The sequence below is a fragment of the Herpailurus yagouaroundi genome, unplaced genomic scaffold, assembly GCF_014898765.1.
Source record: "Herpailurus yagouaroundi ecotype Mexico unplaced genomic scaffold, PumYag 182, whole genome shotgun sequence".
NCBI classification, from domain to species: Eukaryota; Metazoa; Chordata; class Mammalia; order Carnivora; family Felidae; genus Herpailurus; species Herpailurus yagouaroundi.
Window position 1 is genome coordinate 6,067,527 of NW_024412413.1, and position 19,900 is coordinate 6,087,426.

The 19,900-nt window shown below is 62.4% G+C and overlaps 1 protein-coding gene across 1 annotated transcript in view; it reads left to right on the top strand.

Annotated features, from left to right (window-relative positions):
• Positions 1-16,993, top strand: part of TTLL12 (tubulin tyrosine ligase like 12) — a 34,233-nt gene extending 17,240 nt beyond the window's left edge. The window contains exons 4-17 of the mRNA XM_040491820.1: positions 5-175; positions 3,682-3,854; positions 5,858-6,056; positions 6,845-7,004; positions 7,091-7,224; positions 9,348-9,424; positions 10,449-10,565; positions 10,651-10,845; positions 11,193-11,304; positions 12,155-12,306; positions 12,704-12,785; positions 14,514-14,582; positions 15,142-15,280; positions 15,613-16,993. Of these exons, the coding sequence (XP_040347754.1) occupies positions 5-175; positions 3,682-3,854; positions 5,858-6,056; positions 6,845-7,004; positions 7,091-7,224; positions 9,348-9,424; positions 10,449-10,565; positions 10,651-10,845; positions 11,193-11,304; positions 12,155-12,306; positions 12,704-12,785; positions 14,514-14,582; positions 15,142-15,280; positions 15,613-15,764 (1,932 nt within the window). The 3' untranslated portion in view covers positions 15,765-16,993. The remainder of the gene's footprint in view (positions 1-4; positions 176-3,681; positions 3,855-5,857; positions 6,057-6,844; positions 7,005-7,090; positions 7,225-9,347; positions 9,425-10,448; positions 10,566-10,650; positions 10,846-11,192; positions 11,305-12,154; positions 12,307-12,703; positions 12,786-14,513; positions 14,583-15,141; positions 15,281-15,612) is intronic.
• The last annotated feature ends 2,907 nt before the right edge of the window (positions 16,994-19,900 follow it).

The following is a 19,900-nucleotide window of genomic DNA, read 5'->3' on the forward strand; positions in this document are numbered from 1 at the left end:
GGAGGCCAACGGGGGGCCGGGGGACCCGCCTGCCGAGCGCGGCAGCCCGGGCCTGACTCCGGAGGAGGGCGCGCGGGCCCGCGCCGAGTTCGCGGCGCTGCACGGCCCGGCGCTGCGCGCGTCCGGGGTCCCCGAGCGGTACTGGGGCCGCCTCCTGCACAAGCTGGAGCACGAGGTGCGGGCTGGGGCGACGCGGGAGGACCCGGGGTGCCGAGCGGAGCCGGGGAAGCGGCAAGGGTGTGGCTGCGGGCGGGGCCCTGGAGGGGAGGCCGGGCCAGGTGCGCCGGTGGGGAGGCAGGGGAGGGGGCCCTGGGGGTCTCCTGCCGACGAGGCTGCTAGGGTGCCTGGGGGAGGAGGGGGGCAGGCCCGGGGGCGACGCGCTGGGGGTGTGTCGGCGCTGGGGCGCGGCGGGGACCAGGCGGGAGAGGCGCGAAGAGCACGAACGCCGTGACGACCGACTTAGATGGTGCCTCCCTGGCAGCTTAGGAGGTGTCTAGACTGTGGGGCCCAAGAGTGACGGCAAGAGCCCAGTGCCTGTGGCCCCGATCCTGCCAGCGCCTGGGGCTCCTGCTCTGTGCCGGGCCCCGTACTGAGTTCTCCACGCTTCCGAGCCCCACACACATCCCCATTGTGCAGTTGAAAAAACTGAGTCACAGGAAGAGGAAGAGCCTCCTAAGGTCTGTCAGACTCGGGAACCTGTGCCTTGCTTTCAGCCACTCCTTCAAGGAGAATAGATGCCCCATGAATTTGTGTGGCTTGAACTGTTGGGGCCGTAGAACTCTTACGTGTTTCATCATTCGATTTGAGCCCCCCCCCCGCGCCCCCCGCTCACCCTCATTTTGCAAATGAAAGAAAACCGAGGTTGTGGGAGACGGAAAAGGACTCTACAGAAAGAAAGAAAAGGGCTGACGTGCTTCCAGATTCTGTGCCCTTTTGTGGGGACAGCTCCCTTCTCACCAGTCTTATCTAGCCTGGACCTCCAGTGTGGCACCCCACGGGTGCTGGCTGATCAGAGCGGTCCCTGGTTTTTGGTAGTTTGCCCAGGTGCCGAAGCCAGAGCAACAGGCCAGCTAGTGGGGCCTTCTTAGCTGCAATTAGGCTCTTCTTGGGGGGGGGGGGGGGGGGGATGCTCCCTGGGGCCAAGACTGACCGAGGGGCACAGGTGGTGAAAGGAACCCCCAGATCCAGGAAAGGTCTGCCAAGCCTAGCTGCTGGACACACCCCCACCCCACCCACCCAGCCAGTTTTTCTGTGGGAAATCGGGGTTCACCAGGTGCCCTCCTGCTCCTAACACATAGTTGCTGTAAAACAGACACAATGTCAGTGGCATTCAATACATACCTACCTCTTGTAGCAAACAGTGAGTTTCCTTCCTCTGTTTTATTTGCCCTCTCAATTCCACCAGTGTTTCCTGAGCACTTGGTTGGGGTCCCAGGCATGTGCTGGGGACCCCACCAATCTGTTAGGATAAGAAGGTCCCCGCGCTGGGTAAAAGGCACACATGTGGGAGAACCCCCCGGCCCCAGTCCAGCGAGCCTCCATGGGCAGTAAACCCTCATTTAGACAAGTCACTGGTCCATCTAAGCCAGAGTCTCCATCTGGAAAGCCCAACGGTGGAACAGGGCCCCAGCTCCCACAGTCTTAGTGGGGATTGGGTGGGGAGGCAGGAGATGAGCTTCAGCAGGTGCCACAGCACACGGTGGGCGGTCACCAGAGTGTAGCGTCCCCTCCACACTGGCACTGGCCGCTGTGGCTCTACCAAGGGGCAGCCAGTATTTTTCCATGACCCTCCCTTGCCATTAGGGGTTATGGGCAGAGCTGTGAGTCATCACATCGCCAGACCCAAACCTGCATCCATTGTCTTCAGTGAAGCCTGCTGCCGCTGGGGGCCAGGTGTGGGGGTGGGCACCTGCCAACAGGAACCAGGCCCCTCCAACTCCCCGCAGGGCCCGTGGCCCTGGTGCCTTACTTCAAATCAGTTTTGTTGGAAAAGGTGGGGAGTGTTTTAAAATAAGTTGCAACTCTCGCTGCCGGCAGGAACTTCCTGGCTGCAAGACCACACCCTTCATTACACCCTTAGAGCCTTCTGTAGTTGAACCCAGAAGGGATCATGGTCACCCCCCCACACACACACACAAAGACAGGCCCTCTATCCCCAGGCCTTATACTGCCCCACTGTGCCCCTCCCTCGCATAGGAGTTAGGGTTCTAGATTGAAACCCAGGGTGTGAATTCCAGTCCTTTGAGCAGCTCTGTGCTGGAAGGAAGGTGACAGCCTTCCCCAGGCTCAGACAGCTTAGGGAGCCTGGCTTGAGGTAGCCCCCCTTGTCTTCCAAGGAGCCTGGCTGGTTCCACAGCCTTCCCTACCCCCCAGCTTCTGGGCCCCCCTGCCTGGGGTCCTTTGGCCACCACCCCTAGCCACAGCTTCCCCCCCCTTTAACCCTCCCCTCCCATCAGGCCCCAGCACCATTTACCTGGGCCTGTCACACGGCCCGACCTTACTCCTCTGTGCCAATCGGCTGCCAGCTCCCTAGGCAAGATGGTGAGGGGGTCCACGTTCACACCCCAAAGTGCCCACCTGCCCAGCACAAAAAAAGCTGCTTGTGCCTGAATAGGTAGCTGGTTTCTCTCTGCTGGGAATGCAGTTTTTTTCTGTCAGAGTCATGAGAAGTAGGTTTGGGGGGCGAACTGGCCTTCGTGGAGTCCCTGCTCTGTGCCAGGGACCTACGGTGCACTGTTCTATCGGTTTAACACTCCGCTCTCCTGGAAGGCAGAGGATGCCTTCCTCCCTGGTGAGAGACTGGTCTCCAAAGTGCAGTGAATGACAGCAAGTGCTTCTGCGTCATTTGCCGGGTTAGGCGCTCCTAAGCTTTTCGCGTCTTAATCATTTAATCCTTCCAACAGCCCTCTGAGGCGGGTTCTGATGTTCCCGTTGGAGGGATGGGGAAACTGAGGCACAGTGGTTCAGTGACTTGTCCAAGGCCCCATAGGCCGGCTCCAGAATCTACCCCGAGGCCCCTTGCCAACTCGTGGCAGACACAGTGCGTGCGTGTGGCTGCAGGGGGCAGCCTGGCTCCAGAGCACGCAGGAGAGGGCTGACTTCGGCTGCACAGGGCTGGCACTGTCCGTCGCGGGGAAACTTAAGGACCCGGGCCCTTATCTTCCAACCACAGGCCCAGGCCCCGCTTTGTGCAGACCCAGACTGCCTCTTGTCTGGGCAGGCGTGGTGGCTGTGGGAGGCTCCAGGGCACCTGTTTCCTTCTGGATTGCCTCAGCTGCCTTGGTATAGGATTGGCTCTTCTGGTGGAACTGGGGTGGGATCCCCTGCCACCCAGACCCCACCTCTTCCGTTCACTTCTGACATGACCGGGGCCACCCACTGCCTTTCAGGACTCCTCTCCTTGCGCAGTAAAGACCAGACTAGATAGGGTTCCGCCCCGTACGTGCAGCCCTACCTCCAAGACCGGGTGTCCCGGGCTGAGGGACTTTGGACGATAGCTGGTGACGGCGGTTAGGTCCCAGTCCTGACTGATTTCTAGGAGCCTCGGTTTCCCCACCTGTAAGATGGGTAGTCGGATAATAAATAGGTGCTGCTTCTCCCGAGGGGTTTAGCTGGTCCTTGAGGCTGGGGGGGGGGGGGGGGGTGGGGGGGAGCCTGTCAACACGCCTGCTGTGGCCCCAGGTCTTTGATGCCGGGGAGATGTTCGGGATCATGCAAGTGGAGGAGGTGGAGGAGGAGAGTGAGGGCGAGGCAGCCCGGGAAGTGCGGAGGAAGAAGCCCAACCCCGGCAGCGAGCTCTGCTACAAGGTCATCGTGACCAGCGAGAACGGGCTCCAGGCGGCCAACCCCAACAGGTAGGAGCCTCAGGCCAGACGCCCGTCGTCCATCCGTGGCCCTCAGGATGGGCTCCTTCCTAGGGGGTCACCGAGGCCAGAAGCGGTAAATTCAGGCACTAGTGTTTTCTGTGTGCCGGGCACTGGCCTCTTCGCCAGCTGGTTCAGAGCGTGTGTGTGGGTGCAAGGCAGCCTTACCCGTGAGCCTGCCCTTCTCTGAAGGCCTGTCTCCGTACCTACGGGATCTGGGTCTCTGGGTGGAGCCCAGGAAACATAAACAGGTTCTCCCAGGGCTTTATGCCCGGACTGTGAGCATTGTGGTCTGGTTGGCTTCTCAGGCGGGGGACACCAGGGCCCAGCGCCACAGGGTAGATGGGGCGGAGCTCAGACCGAACCCAGGACTCCTACCTCCCAGGGACCAAAAGAAGCTGTCGTCAGCCACGGCGGGCCCGTCCGCCGCACTTTCTTGGAACCTTAAGGAGGAAACTTGCCGGCCTCTCGAGGTCACCGGGCCCCTGTGTCCGTAGGGACAGGGTCTTCTGTGTCCGGGAAGGGTCTGGCTGGCCTCTTCTTCTGCAAAGGTTTTCTGGCCTCCTTCGCCAGCCTGTGAGGGGGCGGGAGAGGCCACACAGGTCATGACAGCAGCCAGGCACCACCACCCACACGCTCTCTCGCTCAGAAACTTGCAGACTCACCTCTCACGTCAAGTTCAGCGCGGCAGCCTCCGCATGCACCTGCTCTGTTCCCGGCCGTGCCGCTCTGGGGCCCCGGCCCAGCAGCCACCGGGCAGGTTCAGGAGGGGATGCGGGCGGAGTCCTGGGCTTGGAGCTCCGGACATTGGTTTCAGCTCCACAGCCCTCCCTGCTCCTGGACCTTTCTCCCTTTAGAGCCTCGTGAATCTCCTCTGATTGCCGGGTTCCAACCTCATCCTCTCTCCATATGTGCTGTGTCCAGCCCCCCTGGTGAGCATGTGCCCGGGGCCACCCCCAGGTATCCCACCTTGAAGCTCGGCTGGGTGCCCTGCAACCTACGGTCGTATCCCCTGCGCACAAGGGCAAGGATAAATCTCCATCTCTTGCCGGGTATGCAAACAGAAAGTACCACAAGCACAATGAAATAAACACTGCCGATCTTGCCACCCAGAGGAAACACCGGAGCATTTGCTGTTCCTTTCATCTCCTCAAGGGAATGGAGGTGAGGGCCGTGTGGCCCGGCAGGCAAACCACACGCCTGTGTGTTCGGAGCGTCCTGGCCCAGCGGGCCCCGTGGGGCAGTAGGGATGCCTGCCTGGCCCCCCAACGCGCTCCCGCCGCCGTGTGTGAGGGCCGTGCAGCCACGCCCCTCTGGGCTCTTCCAGGGGGACTGGACCACACGGGGCACAGCTGTCCCTATGTGTGGAGACTTGAAGCCTCTCCCACAAAAAGGCTTCGGGCTTTCCCAGGAAGTGCCCTGAAGCCCCCGGCACGCGTGAGTGAGCTCCGAGTGACGGCCTCTGTGCACAGCTGCCTGCCGCTGGCCTTCCGCCGTGGGCAGCTTTTGCCTTTGCTGAGCACCTGCCGTGTGCCAGGCCTGCAGGTAGCGAGGAGGGGGGCATACACCTGTGCAGCAGTTCCGAATCCAGTTGAAGTCACTTGTTGTTACAGTGATGAATAGCAATCGGCAGAAACACAAGTACACGGTGTGTGGTCAGCACGTTGTATGTTGGTCTCATTTGGTCCACTGATGGGAGGCAGGGACCCACTGATGGGAGGCAGGATCTCCCACTGATGGGAGGCAGGGTCTCACTGATATGAGGCAGGGACCCACGGATATGAGGCAGGGTCCTGCTGATGGGAGGCAAGGTCCAACGGATGGGATGCGGGGACCCCGGTGGCTTTTTCAGAATTGGAAGAGGGAGAGAAACCTCCCCAGGCCACAGCTGCAGGCCTCTCCCTCCTCAGCATCTCCTGCTGGCCCCTTCTGTCCTGCCCTTCTTGCCGCGCCCGTGGGGCAGCCTCACGGCCCCCTTTGGTCTGTGCCCGCAGCATCTTCCTCATCGACCACGCTTGGACGTGCCGCGTGGAGCACGCGCGTCAGCAGCTGCAGCAGGTGCCCGGGCTCCTGCACCGCATGGCCAACCTGATGGGCGTCGAGTTCCACGGTGAGCTGCCCAGCGCGGAGGCCGTGGACCTGGTGCTGGAGGAGATGTGGCGGTTCAACCAGACCTACCAACTGTCCCACGGGGTGAGCAGGCAGCTGGACCTGGGGGAGGCGGGCGACGGACAGGGACGGGGGCCTTCACTGCCCTGGGCCGTCAGGGGCAGCCCAGGAGAGCCAGGACCCGGCCCCAGGAGCCGTCACCCTGGGGTGAGCAGACTCCTCTCCGTGGGGCCCCTCATTGCCTGTGGCTTCATCGTGGGCCTGTTACTCTGCCTTGGGCCACCCAGCGCTGGGGACCCGTGTATCTGGGGGCCTTTGAGCTCGTGGGACACCACCCTCTCTCTGACCATAGACTTGAGTTCCGTGACTTGGCTGTCTGTTTCCTGATGCTTTCAGATTCTGTTGTCCCGTCCCCGTGAAAGCCTTCAGTTGTTCCTCACTGACTCCAGAAGAGTCGAGTCCCTGCTGTCATGACCACCCCTCCCCCCCAGCATCCCCAGACTCACCCTCACCCTCCAGCCCCTTGCCACTTTTAGTTTGGGAAGAGACAAAAGTTGTTTCTCAGGGTCTCAGCTTAGATGTCCCCTCCTCCGAGGAGCCTCCCTCGCTCTCTCCCTGCCACACGCACAAAGCCAGACACATCCATGCAGCCGTGGTCTAACACCTGTCCCACACAAGCGATCACTGCAGTCAGCCCAAAACGGCCCAGGAGGCCCCCGGTTAAAGGTGCATGTGATAGTCGCTCCAGGCTCTGGGATCTGGGTGTAGACGGGCCGCCGTTTGGGTGAATGGGCAGGTGGGAGGATGTGCCACAGAAGGGGGCAGGTAGGCGGACCGGTGGACGAAGGCTGCTGTGTGTGCTCCGCCTACAGACGGCCGAGGAGAAGGTGCCCGTATGGTACATCATGGACGAGTTCGGTTCGCGCATCCAGCACTCGGACACGCCCAGCTTTGCCACCGCGCCCTTCTTCTACATGCCCCAGCAGGTGGCCTACACGCTGCTGTGGCCCCTGAGGGACCTGGACACGGGCGGTAAGTCCAACCCCCGCCCGCCCCGAGGGATGGGCCCTGGCCCTGGCTTCCCGCTGCCTCCTGATGGGCCACGTGTCTTGATGCAGAGGAGGTGACCCGAGACTTTGCCTACGGAGAGGCGGACCCTCTGATCCGCAGGTGCAGGCTGCTGCCCTGGGTCCCCGCCGACATGCTGGACGTCAGCTCCTCCACGCCCGAGCCGCCGGACCAGCACTACCAGGTGTGACCGTCCCCCTCCAACCCTGGGCCTCCCTGCTTGGTGGCTTCTGGAATGTTCTTCAGTCACCGAATGTTCTTGAGCGCCAGCTGGCTAGTGTGGGGGGCAGCGGAGAGTCTGGGCGTGCCGGAGAGACGGGCTCAGAGCCCAGGCAGTGGGCAGGAGCTGCCAGCCCTGAGCCCAGACCCCAGGGGCCGGCTGCTGGGAACCATGCTCTCAGGCGATCAGAGAGCTGCGGCTGCTGGTCGTCCGTGCTGCTCCTCCTCGTTTTCAGGGACTCCTCGCCGGGACTTGGGGGGCACAGCGTGGGCCATGCGGCTTGGTTACAAATCCCCACTCAGTACCGTTTCCTCCTCCCCCGACACCCCCCTCACCGGGAACGTGAAGACGCTGGACTCGAACACTGCAAGGCGTGTTTTCTGGCGCACAGTAGGCCCTCCGCAAGTAGTCATCGGCGTCACTGTTACGAGCAACAAAGGTGCTCTGTGGCGGCCTCTTGGGCAAATTAGGGAGTCGGGGTCAGGGAGGCCCAGGGCAGGGGAGGAAAGGGGAAGCCTCTAGGAACATAGCCACTACCAGACCAGGCAGGGCTGGGCAGGGAAGACCCCCTGGCCCCTCTCTCCTCCCTCCCCTGCCCTCTGATCTCCCACCACTGCTTCCCATTGGCTGGTCCCGGTTGGAAACCAGGCCACGAGTGAGCCTGTGGTTAGCACCTATGGGTATGCTTGACTATAATCCTCACGACAGTAGGCCTTAAGGTCCAGTCTCTATCTCCATTTCACTGAGAATGAGGAAACAGGCACAGAGAGGTTGAGTAACTTGCAAACGGTCACACAGCTGGTGGGGGAGCTGGGCTCCAATACCAGGGGCGCCCGATAGCTTGTGGGCAGAGGCTTCCAGCCTCGCCCCAGTGTGTGGAAATTTCCCAGCCCACACTGGCACATCAGACACTCACTGAGCGCCTCAGAGGATCGTGGGAAGGAGTAGACAAGTCAGGAAGAGTGAGGATGGCATGCGCCGCGTGGTGGTGTCGATTCCGTGCGCGCTGTTGCTTGGGAGACACTAGGCCATAATGATGGAACTATTGGCACCTTTCTGGTGGATCCCGTGTAAGCCAGTGGTGGTCGAACCGTCCCTGCGGAAAACTGCGCAATCACGGTGATTACTCATCTTGAGTTTGAGGCGAGTTTCCGAGCCTCGTAGGATAGTTGCACATAGTAGGTGCTTAGTGAACAAGTGAATGCAAGGGGGGAAGGCTTAAGAATTGCTTAGGGATGAAGACTTCCTCCTGGTGGTGAGGCTGTTCAGCGGGCAAGCAAGCAGGTGGCGTGGCCTTCCGACCTCAGGGCTCAGGAGCTAAGACTGCAGAGTGGAGTTTGCACTCACGAATTAGGGTGTTTTTTTTCCTTGGGATGCCCTCTACTGCCCAGGAAGAGGCGATGGGGCCAAACTCTGGTTGTCTGTCACCCCCTGGTTGCTTTTCCCCATTTGACCATCTAGATCAGCCTGGGCCCTGAGCCCTGAGCCCTGGGGTAGCCGGTATTAGTTAGCTGTCACCGGATAAGAATGGACACGAAGACGGCAGCTTCACACAGCAGACGTTTGTAATCTCACCCCCGCTGTCTGTGGAACAGGCATCGGGGGAGCTTTTGGCTCAGAGCCCCGCTCGCATAGCCAGGCTGTCAGCTGAGGCTCGATGGGGCTGAGGACCTGGCTCCACGACGCTCACCCGCCCAGCCCCGTGGGCCCCCTCCGCAGGGCTGCTGAGCGTCGGGGTGTTTTAAACCACCACGCTGCTTACGCTTCCAGCGGCACCTCGGGGCTCCGCTAGGACTGGGCAGCCCCCTCCCAGGACGGGCCTGACATCTTCTCAGCTGCCTGTGATTTGGAGAGAGCCTCGGGAAGATTCTTTTTTTTTTGACACAAAACGGGCAGTCCGGCACCTGTGGGGCCTTGAGGCCCAGAATCCCGGGGCAGGGTGGTCAGAGGGCTCTGGCTCTAGCTGGGGTCTGAGTGTGCCCCCTGAGATCTCAAACCCCGATGTGCCAGGATGGGGGGCCAGGGGGGCATGTTCACGTGCTCCCTTTCTCGAGGGTCTATTTCCACCTTCGGTGCTTTCCTTCCAGGCCATTTTGGAGGAAAACAAGGAGAAGCTGCCACTCGCCATCAGTCCGGTGGCGTATCCCCGTGACCACGTCTTCAGGTGCGCAGCTCCCTTCTCGGCTCGTGATGAGACTTCCCTCACCCCCCCGAGTTCCCACAACCCCTAGGACAGTGCCTGGCACAGGGAGGCGCTCAGGAAGCCTGCTGTCTCTTGGCGACATGGCAGTGACAGACGTGTTAGGCACAGAGTCTGAGGATCACAGAGAGATCGCCGTGAAAAGTGAGGGGGTGTCCTGGGGTGAAGTCATAGCCAGGCCTGCGTGCAGCAACCCCTCCGGAAGGCAGGAAGCCTGTGCGGACAGTCAAGGCACAGGGCGCCCAGGAGGGTCTGCAGGGGTGGGCCGGCGGGTTATGCGAGGCCGGCAGGTGCAGGCTGGACCCCGGGGGGAAGCAGGTACTCCATGTACAGGTGAGGGTGTAAAAGTCAGGACCGAACCCCCCCCCCCCCCGGTGTAGGGCAGGCTCGGAGGCGGGGCCCAGCCCTCGGTCTACGCAAACCTGGCCCAGCCACAGACTAACTGCCTTCTGCCTCTGCCGTACCCCGCAACCGGGCTCCCAGGCTCTGTCCTCACCTCTGCCCGGAACCAGCGAGGGTCAGGCAGGTAGCAGTGAGCACTGGTGTGGAGCGGGGCTACATCCAGGACACTTGTCTGGGCCACACGCTCACCTGTAGGCACCAGGACACCAGCTGCCTTCTCTGAGGGCAGGGTTCTTCGTGTGTCCATTCTTCCTGCTTCCACGTGGAAGGAAAGCCTGCATTTGTTAAACACTCGGGTTAGCCCGTTTCATCCCAGTGACGAGTGTGAGCTAGGCCGTGATCCCATCTTACGGGGGGACCTGGGGTCACACAGGTAGGTGTGTGGTTGCCCCGCCCTCAGCAGGCAAGCAGAGGGGCTGGGGTCTGACCCTGGCTGTCCGCCCTCAGGGCCCGCGCTGGGACCTCAGGGTCGAATTCACACCCAGCCGCGTCCTCCTTAACATCAGCCCCGGGCGGGGCGCCCCCAAGTGGCAGGGGTGTGGCAAGCATAGGCGGGGGCCCGGCTCAGCCCGATTTCTCCCTATAGGGTCTACACGGACGTCCAGCAGGTGCTCAGCCACCTCACCCACCCACGCTTCACCTTTACCCAGAGCGAGGCGGACGCGGACATTCTCTACAACTTTTCCCACTTCAAGGACTACAGGTGAGCCCCCCCCCCCCCGCCCCCCGCCAGCCAGGCCGAGTCCCCTCGCCACCCTGAGCTGCCCGCGTTTCCCTCGGCCCTCCAGGAGGCTCAGCCAGGAGAGGCCCAACGTGCTGCTGAACCAGTTCCCCTGCGAGAACCTGCTGACCGTGAAGGATTGCCTGGCCTCCATCGCGCGCCGGGCGGGGGGCCCCGAGGGCCCAGCCTGGCTGCCCCGTACCTTCAACCTGCGCACCGAGCTGCCCCAGTTCGTCAGCTACTTCCAGCAGCGGGAGAGGCGGTAAGAGCCCCCTCGAGGTGGAGACTCCTACATGCGCCCCGTCCCTACAGCCCCCACCCCACCTGTACCCGTCCTCACCGGCCCCCTGGCCCGCACCTCGGCCTCGCGCTGACCGTGGCCTCGGTGCTGCAGCCGGCCGTGACTGCCGGGGGAGTTCTCCACGCCCCTGCCGAGCGAGCTCCTCCTTGCTCCCTGGGGTCCGGCCCCTAACGCCCCCTCTGTGACACCTGCCACTGCTCCCTGCGGGAGGTTGGATGCCCCTTTCCTAGGGCTGCCACGGCCCTGGGGAGACGTTGCCTGGGAAGGTGGGCCCGGGGCGCAGCCCAGCCTACCCCATATGCTCTCAGGGGCCAGGACAACCACTGGATCTGCAAGCCCTGGAACCTGGCCCGCAGCCTCGACACCCACATCACCAGGAGCCTCCACAGCGTCATCCGGCACCGCGAGAGCACCCCCAAGGTGGGCCTTGGCGCTCCGGGGACGAGGGGCACTGAGTGCACCGGCTGGCCACCGAGTCAGCGGGGCAAAGGGGACTCACGTTTTAGGGCCTGGGTGCGGGCGGGTCCTGGTGTTGGGTCACTCAGCTCACGGGTGTCTCTGAAGCCCACACTCCATTCCTTCCACCAGCCTGGCCGTCAGGGAAGGGCTGTGTGACTGTCCGGGTGACATGGGGGAGCCCTTGCTCGGAGCTGCCCCTGGTGTGTCTGACCTCAGAGTCCCCACGTGCTGCACCAGGAGTGACCGCCGAGCAGGGAGCAGGTGGCCAGGCCAGGGAGCCCCTCGGGGCCCCGGACAAGGCTGCTGCAGGGACACACGGCACAGGGGCAGCGTCGGGGGCTTTGTGAGACGCAACGCATCTGGGCGGAAGCCAAGGAAAGCGCGCCACGGGGATGATTGTCGCAGGGATTCCAGACAGCGGACGGGGAGTCGGCGGGATTATGGCTGAGGATTTGTATTCAGTTTTCAAAACCCAAAAACTGGTGGGATCCTTTCCCTCGGTTTAAATGAAGCTTAGGGTACAGAACTTGCCACAGCCTGGACAGGGTGTGAAAAGGCCGAGGAAGAAGCCAGGTGCAGGGTGCACGCGCCTCCGTGGACCCCAGGGCGGGAAGCGGCCCGCTCCCGGGACCGGGGCAGGAGCGCACCTGCGTCCCCAGGAAATGTGACGGCGTGCAGACGCGCCACAAGCACGAGCCTGCAGCCAGTGAGGACGGACGCGGATGGGGCGGGGCTGGGGCGCCTCGGGGCACTGGGTCCTGGCCCAGGGGAGGTGAGAGCCCGCCCGCGACCCCGCGTCTGTGTTCTCCAGGTCGTGTCCAAATACATTGAAAGTCCAGTCTTATTCCTGCGAGAAGACGTGGGGAAGGTCAAGTTTGACGTCCGCTACGTCGTGCTGCTGCGCTCGGTGAAGCCCCTGACGCTGTTCGTGTACGACGTGTTCTGGCTGCGGTTCTCCAACCGGTAACTGGGAGACTGGCTGAGGGGTGGGCAGCGGGGCCTCTCGTTTCCTCGGGGGTCAGAAGGCCTGCCCTGGGCTGCTCCCCCACCGCACACACGGCAGGTGGCCCGCTGAGCTGGTAAATGGCGGGGGCTCTTGCCCTGCCTGCCTCAGCCACCGCTGGGGACGGTCCTTGCGGAACAGGCACCGACCCCAGAGTCTCGCAATGACGTGTCCGGGCCGTCGGGGCGTCCTCACGGTTAGCTCATCGCTCGCTCTGACCCAAGCTCTGTGGGGCCGTGGGGCCGCCCCCTCGCGCCGATGGGGGGACAGGCGTCCGGCGGGCTCGCTCAGGGCACTGTCCCTGCTCGGCCGCGGCCACGCTCAGGACCCTCCCGTGTCTGCGCGCTCCTCCCGCAGGCCCTTCGCGCTCGATGACCTGGACGACTACGAGAAACATTTCACTGTCATGAACTACGACCCGGAGGTGGTGCTAAAGCAGGTAGAGACCGGGGCGGCGGGTGCAGACCCACACCCATCGGCTTGTCCTCTGGGCAGGCTGTGTAGACGGTCAGAGGAGCGGACTTGGGGTACCTGTGTCAATCTCAGAACGGCACCCCTGCAGCTCTGTCTGAGGTGCCCGTGGCCTCCCTGGGCCCTGCGGCAGGTCGCCTGCAGGTCTCCCCTGGAAGCATCTGCTCAGCACAAGGGCGGGTGGGGGTGGGGAGGCACGGGGTGCATGTCACGTGCCGCCACCCTCACCCCAAGGCCGGCTGCTGCTGTTGCTGGCCTGTGACCCTGCCTGGATCCTCCCTGCCCTGTGCTATCTGGGCACCGTGAGCAAGGGAACATCAGGGCAAGGCTCCCTTTGAGGTGAGGGCATCACCCCAGCAGTGCACCTGGCCAGGTGGGCGTGGCCTGGGCGGAGGCAGAGGCCGGCTCTGGGTGGAGGAAGGAGGGGAGGAGAGAGAGGCTGCCTCCTCCCGGAGGCCCTCCCTGTTCCCTGACCTGCGCGCTGGGTAACGGCTGTTTGAGGCAGGCAGGAAGTAGGGCACGGGCACTCACGCACCCTTGCTCAGCCCGAGGCCTGCAGGTGGCCTTCCCTGCCCTGCCTCCCACAAGGAGCCACTCCTCTGAAAGGGGTGATTATCCTTCCCGGGCACGTTCTTTTCAGCGTGCGTACCTCCCGAAATCACTCAAAGGACTGTTTTGCACGTACTATACGAGTCTGTGTGTAAATGCCATGGAGCAAATCCTTCTGTGGCTTTTGTCGTTGTTGAGCATCGTGTGTGTAGATCCGTCATTATCGCTGAATGGGGCCGGGGGCATCCTTGTCCCCGGGATGGGTTCGTCACTCACCTAATAGACATTTGGGCCACGTGCGGTGTTCACTATTCACGAACGTGCTGCATCGAACACTCCCGGAGACGCCTTGCCATGACTGTGCGACCGGAGTGGCCTTGCCCACGTGCACGCCCAGCGGTTGCTTCTGGTCCCGGGCTGTGCTGGCGGCCGGCGCCTGGGACCCTGAGCCCTCATGGGACCCTAGGACACGGTTGGAAGTTGTCTCTGAGACAACCGAGGGCCGCCCTGTATACTGTGTGATGCCCCAAGGGTCCTGTTTCCCCTGAAGCTCCTGTGTGCGGGGACACATGTCCAACAGGATGTGAATGAGCCCACCCTGGCTCGTCCCTTGCAAGAAGAAGCCTGAGCCTACTGCCAGCTCACGCAGGTGTGTTTGGAGTGAAGCCTTGGCCTGGGGAGATCTTGCCATCCCCAGGCACTTTGAGCTGGTGCTGAGCGGTGAGCTCCGGCCTGGGCCCTGCAGATGCGGGTACAGGCTCTGCCCCCCGTGCATGGAGACCGGCATGGTGCTGTGTCCCCCCGGGCCTTGCAGTCTGCTGACCCCTCAGCATTAAGCGTCTCACTTGAGCCTCACGAGAGCCCTGCCAATAAGTGCCGGGCAGGGAGCATCCTCCCGTTTTACAGACGGTGACACTGAGGCTCGGACAAGTAAATCTACTTGTCCTGAGTCTATAGTAAGATCCAGAGCTCAGACTGCCTCCTGCCTCCATTTGTGCCCAGAGGTGGGGGTGCTGGATAGGCGGCTGGCACCGACACGTGGCCCCGGCGAGTGTCAGAGGCCCCAAATTAAGGTGGGGCAGGCCTCCCCGCTCCCGGCCCGGAGGAGGCCCCGGGCAGAGCGTGACGGTCCCTGTGTCTGTCACAGGTGCACTATGATGAGTTCATCCCTGAGTTTGAGAAGCAATACCCAGAATTCCCCTGGAAGAGCGTCCAGGTGAGTCCTGAGCAAAGCCGCAGAGGCTGGGGCTTGCCCTCACCGGCCGGCATCGGGCAGGTGGGGGTCTTTGCTCCTCGCACCGAGACTAGGGAAGGAGATGGTGTGAGCTGCAACCCTCCTCCCACTCTAGACCTTGTGGGGTGCTCTGGAGGGGATTCGGGGCACTACGGGGACAGCCCGATGGCAATAGGCCCTACCTGCCCCAGAAATTGCAAACCTGAGGGGACAGCAGGGACACGGCTGGAGACACAGGCTGGCCTCCGTCTCTTAGAGCAGCTGCTTCTGGTGCTGCTCTGTCTGCTTCGGTGCAGAGGGCAGCAGGGGGCTCTGAGGCAGGAGACCGGCTGCTTTGTGGTAGTCGGACGCCACGAGCGAGGGGCCGGTGTCCTAGGGGGCGGCCGGGTGCGGAGACGCGAAGGCTGCAGGAGGAGGGGTCTTGGGCCATTTGGGGCCGCAGCCCACGTGGAGGCAGGGAGCCTGTGTCAAAAGTGGCTCTGGGGGCTGGTCCCGGCCACAGAGCCACGCAGCCCCCCAGCCCTACCTCCCCCATCCCCAGGGTGAGATCTTCCAGGCCTTCACGGAGCTGTTCCAAGCGGCATGTGCCAAGCCACCGCCCCTGGGCCTCTGCGACTATGCCTCATCCCGGGCTGTGTATGCCATCGACCTCATGCTCAAGTGGGACGACCGTCCAGATGGTGAGCCGCCGCCCCCCCCCCGCCCGGTAATCCAAACCACGCCCTCTCCACTTAGCCAAAGCCGATCACCCAGCCCTCTCCCTGCCAGCGTCCCGGCTTCCCTGCCCCTGTCGGTCGGTGCCCCTCGGGTTGTACTCTGCCTCACGTTCGCCGGGAGGTCTGGTCTGGGGGGTGCACCACCAAGGGGTGGCGGTCCCCAGGGCAGAGCGCAGGCAGGAAGGGCGGTGGGCTGTGGTGTCAGGGGGAAGCTCGAAAGGAAAGGGCCCTTGTGCCCCGAGGCCCCAGCGGCCAGGGCCCAGCCCACCCTCCCGGGAGTGCTTTTGCGCCGTCAGGGAGGCGGGTGATGCAGCCACAGATCCTGGAGGTGAACTTCAACCCGGACTGCGAGCGAGCCTGCAGGTACCACCCGACCTTCTTCAACGACGTCTTCAGCACCCTGTACCTGGACGAGCCCAGCAACTGCCACGTCAGCCGCCTGGTCTAGGTGCCCGCGGGTCCTGCTGAGGCTGGGTCCTCCAGCCTCAGCTCCCCGGGCTGCTTCTGCAGAGTCCTCCTCCCCGTCCTCCCTCGGACAAGCCTCGCCTTCGAGCTTTGGCCCCAGCACCGCCTCTGGGGGCTCAGGGTCCTCCTCTGCCTCCTGACTCAGGAGCAGGGCCGGTCACAGTGTCCCCTGGGGCTGAGTCCCAGGCCCCCGTGCACAGTCCCCTCACCGCCATCTCTGCTCAGCCAAAGGCTTTTCCAAAGAGTTTGGTTCCCGGTCTGCCGTGTTTCCAGGGTGTCGGCGGAAGACGGGTTCCAGGGAGCGTGACGAGGCGTCCCCACAAACAGGCTTCCCCGGAAGCACCTGTGGAGCCCAAACATGAACGGAGCCAGGCTGGCTCCTTCTCCAGATGCTGCTTGTGCGTCGTGGCTCCCCCAGGGCAGGGCGTCGGGGTCCCCCGCTGCACCCCTGTGTCCCCAAAACCCCTGGGAACCTGCCAGCCTTCTTGTTCCCCAACCTCGACCAAAACCTTTACGGGAAGCTTCTCGTGCCCGCCGCCTGTGACCGCTCTTGCCTTTCCATTTGGCAAAGGCAGGCCGTCCTTCCCACCTCCGTGGCCCCCGCAGACCTCGCCGCCTCTCCCCCTCGTCCGACGTCGGCTGGGACTCCCTGATGAGGGGCCTCGGGGACAAGTGTGGGCAGCAGGGCACCAGGCAGTGGAGAGCCGACAAAGATGATTCCAGGGAGAACTTCGCGTCATAGTTAGATGTCGTCTTCCACCAGAGTCTAGAGTCAAAATGTTGGGTTTTTGTTAGTTTTTCACTTACAGGAGTAAATCGAAATTTCTTGTCCTTCCCATGCTTTTGTTTCCGAAACCTGGAGTCCGATGCCAGCCTGTGTGTAGCCGCAGCACGCCCAGGCCCCGCTGACAGGGCAGGGGGGCCAGTCCGCCTCCCGGGGACCGGGGAGCTGCTTTCGTTTTGAAGCCAAGAGTGATCCTGGTGGCAAAACTGGACTTGACTGTGCCTCCTTCTGTGTGTCTCCTTGGCTGTGTCTGTCAGCCTCTGTCACCCAGGACCTCAGCCTGTCGGCCGGGGGGTCGCCCCTTCCCTCCAGCCACGCACAGGTGTCGAGAGCAGGGCACCTCGTCTCGGGTCGTCGCCCTGGAGGGCCGCTGGCGTCCCGTCCTCTCCTTGACTCGATTCGTATCACAATAAAGTATGCCTTCTCTACTCTGGCCTCGCTTTCTTTTGGGAGGCCCTGGAACCACAGGCCTGGCGCAGCGTGTCAGCCGTTTGCCTGTTTGGCTGTGGAAGAAAACCAAAATACCAAGACTGGCGCTTTGAAAAATGGGAGAGACAGGATCGCGGTGAGGCTTCCAGGTTCCCCGTCCCGGTCCGTCTGGGCTGCTGTGACCAGATATCCCCACTGGGGGGCTTAATAGGACTGCCTTCCTCACAGTTCCGGAGGCCGGGGGGGCCCGGGATCAGGGGGCGGCGGATATGGTGTCACAAGGGCCCTCTTCCTGGTCACAGGTGGGAAGGGGCAAGGGAGCTTTGCGGGGTCTCTTGTAAGGACACTGATCCGCTCATGAGGGCTCCGTCTTGTGACCTAAAGGCCTCCCGAAGGCCCCGCCTCCTAGGACGATCACATCGGGGCTTAGAATTCAACACAGGGATGGGGGGGGGGGGGGGACACTCAGACCACAGAAGGTTCCTAACCCAAAGTTGGGTTTCCCAGCACCGGTTCCGTTGTGGAGCGGAGCGCCGTGGGGACAGACATGGAGCTGAGGCGCATCACAGGCGACGCCCAGGAGCCTTGTCCTCGCGCGAGCCCTGAACCCCGGCTCCGGCACAGACTTCTGGGGCCTCAGGCAATGGGAGTCTCTTTCTGCCCGTTTCTTCACCCTGAGGACGGGGGTGAGAGGAGACCCTAACTGCTCTTAGGACAGCCAGAGTGTCAGGAGGGGCGTGAGCGCCGCTAGCCTGCACAGCGACGCCCCCTGGTGGTGATGGAGCTGACGACAGGAAGGCAGAGGTCCCCTCCCCAGCGTGCCCTGCAAGGGGCCTCCTGCGCCCCTCAGGGTGGGCACTCACACCCGGTTGTTCATCCAGCTGCCTATCAGGGGTGGCACTCCTGCTCATTCCCAGTCCACTTAAAACCTGATTACCCGGACACTCCGAGCAGGCACGGCTGGGATCAGAAGACCCCGTGATCCAGACTTTCCTTAATTATAAATGGGCTGTCCCCCACTCTAGCTGTCCTCGCATCTCTGATCAGTGAAACGCAGACAACCCCCAAGGAAGGGCATCAAGCAGGGCCTCCACCGTCCCTGAAGCCCAGACCGCTTGCCATGGAGACAGTTCTTATCCCCGGGGAATGCCTCTTTCTGGTATTATCTTCCCTGGAGTCGTTTTGTTTGCATTGAGAATTCATCAAAACGGAGAATTTGTAAGCACAGGACATCTGGAGTTGACCGGGGAGCCACAGCCATGGTATCAGTTGTACCAATGTTCCACAGAGCCACACAAATCCGAAAGGTGAAGCTTAAGATGCTCATAGTGACATCTAGAAAGACCCTCCGTGATGTTCCATGGCCACAGCGGCACCCCCGGACTCGGTGGCGCTCTCCTGGAGAGGCGCCAATGTAGGAGAACCTCTTAGCACCGGAGACGAGGCTTCCACTTGCGGGGTTCAGAGTGGCCGACCACACGTTAAAGTACTCAGCTCACACCCAGTCACTGCTGTGCCCCTGCAGACGGTCGGCCGAGCCCTCCTGGGCTGCGGGAATGGCCTTGTGTCCTTTATGGCCAGTCAGCTGCAGAAGGAGACAAACGCCCAGATTTAAGATTTCAACGGCATGAAGTAGCTCCAGCAAAGAGCACAGCCCAGAAGGACGTGACCCATCCATGAGGTGTGGGTTTTCCTGTTAAATGAACGTGGAAATTGCCAGCACCCTGATGTTCCTCGTGGATGACAACAGCTCAGAAAGGAAGAGAACGCTGTGTATGAAGAAGGGGGTGGGAGGAGGGAGAAGCATCACAAGAAAGCCAGCAAACAAAATGGCAAAGTGCATCTGCCTCTCGTCTATTTCACCAGGCATTTTTGTGGCCGTGCGTGGTATGTGGCCAGTAGGAAGTGTGTGGGATATTGCTAGGGATGAACGGACCCACAAGTGAATGGAAGGGACAAAAAATCGCCTGCACCAGCATCACAGAAAAGATTTCAGAAGTCTCGGGTGCACTTAAGTGCTAAGTACAAAAAAAAAAAAAAAAAAGCTCAGTGCAGGACATCTGGCAGGCGCAGGGGTGGCTGTGACACATCCAGGGGCCCCCTGACCTTCTTGGAGAACTTCGGAAATAATGAGGATGCTTAAAGAGTCCCCCATCTGACCCCTCTGCTCTCACGAGCATCAGAAAAGCAGCGTGGGGAGCTGGCCAAGGTGCTCCCGGATGCCAGGCTGCCGGGTTCCTGCAGAGCATCGTCTGTTGGGCTCCAAAATCCGCCGGAGCTGAGGGTAAGCAGGGCGATGGCCCCGGAAGACAGCCGCCTCTTCTCTCAGAACAATGCAGTCAGCTGGCTCTCCCCGAGCTTTCCTGACATCGTAAAGCGGGGATAGAACAAGGGGAGACAGGCCACGAAGCATCCGGCCTCCCGAGATGACCAAGCGAAACACCAAAGTTTTGCCAATTTGGGTAATCGACAAGCTAAACCAGGCAACAAAAGGCACAGCAGGTCACGGGCGCCAGGCGGCCGAGCGGCAGAGGCAGGACGCACGCGGAATGTGGGAGCTCGTAGCCGGAGCAGAGGGACCGCCCCAGGGGGAGACTGCCTGTGGGGCGGGGGTGGGGGGGCCCTGCCAACCTCACCGACTCCCAACAGCCGGGACACGGGCCTGCCTCTGACACGCCCTCCTGCCGATTTGGTGTTTGTGAGGCTGCTTCTGGTGGGGTGAGGCCGGCATGAGTCCCACCACCCAAGGGGCAGGTCAGGCGGTGTCCCCAGCTCTAGGCCCAGCCCCATCCCGGCCGAGGCCAGCTGAGGGTGCCGAGGTGCTGGCCCAGGCCAACTGTGGGCCCACGCCCCAGGCTGAGCTTCCCGGGGGGCTTAGAGAGTGGGTAGGACTGAGGTCCCAGCCT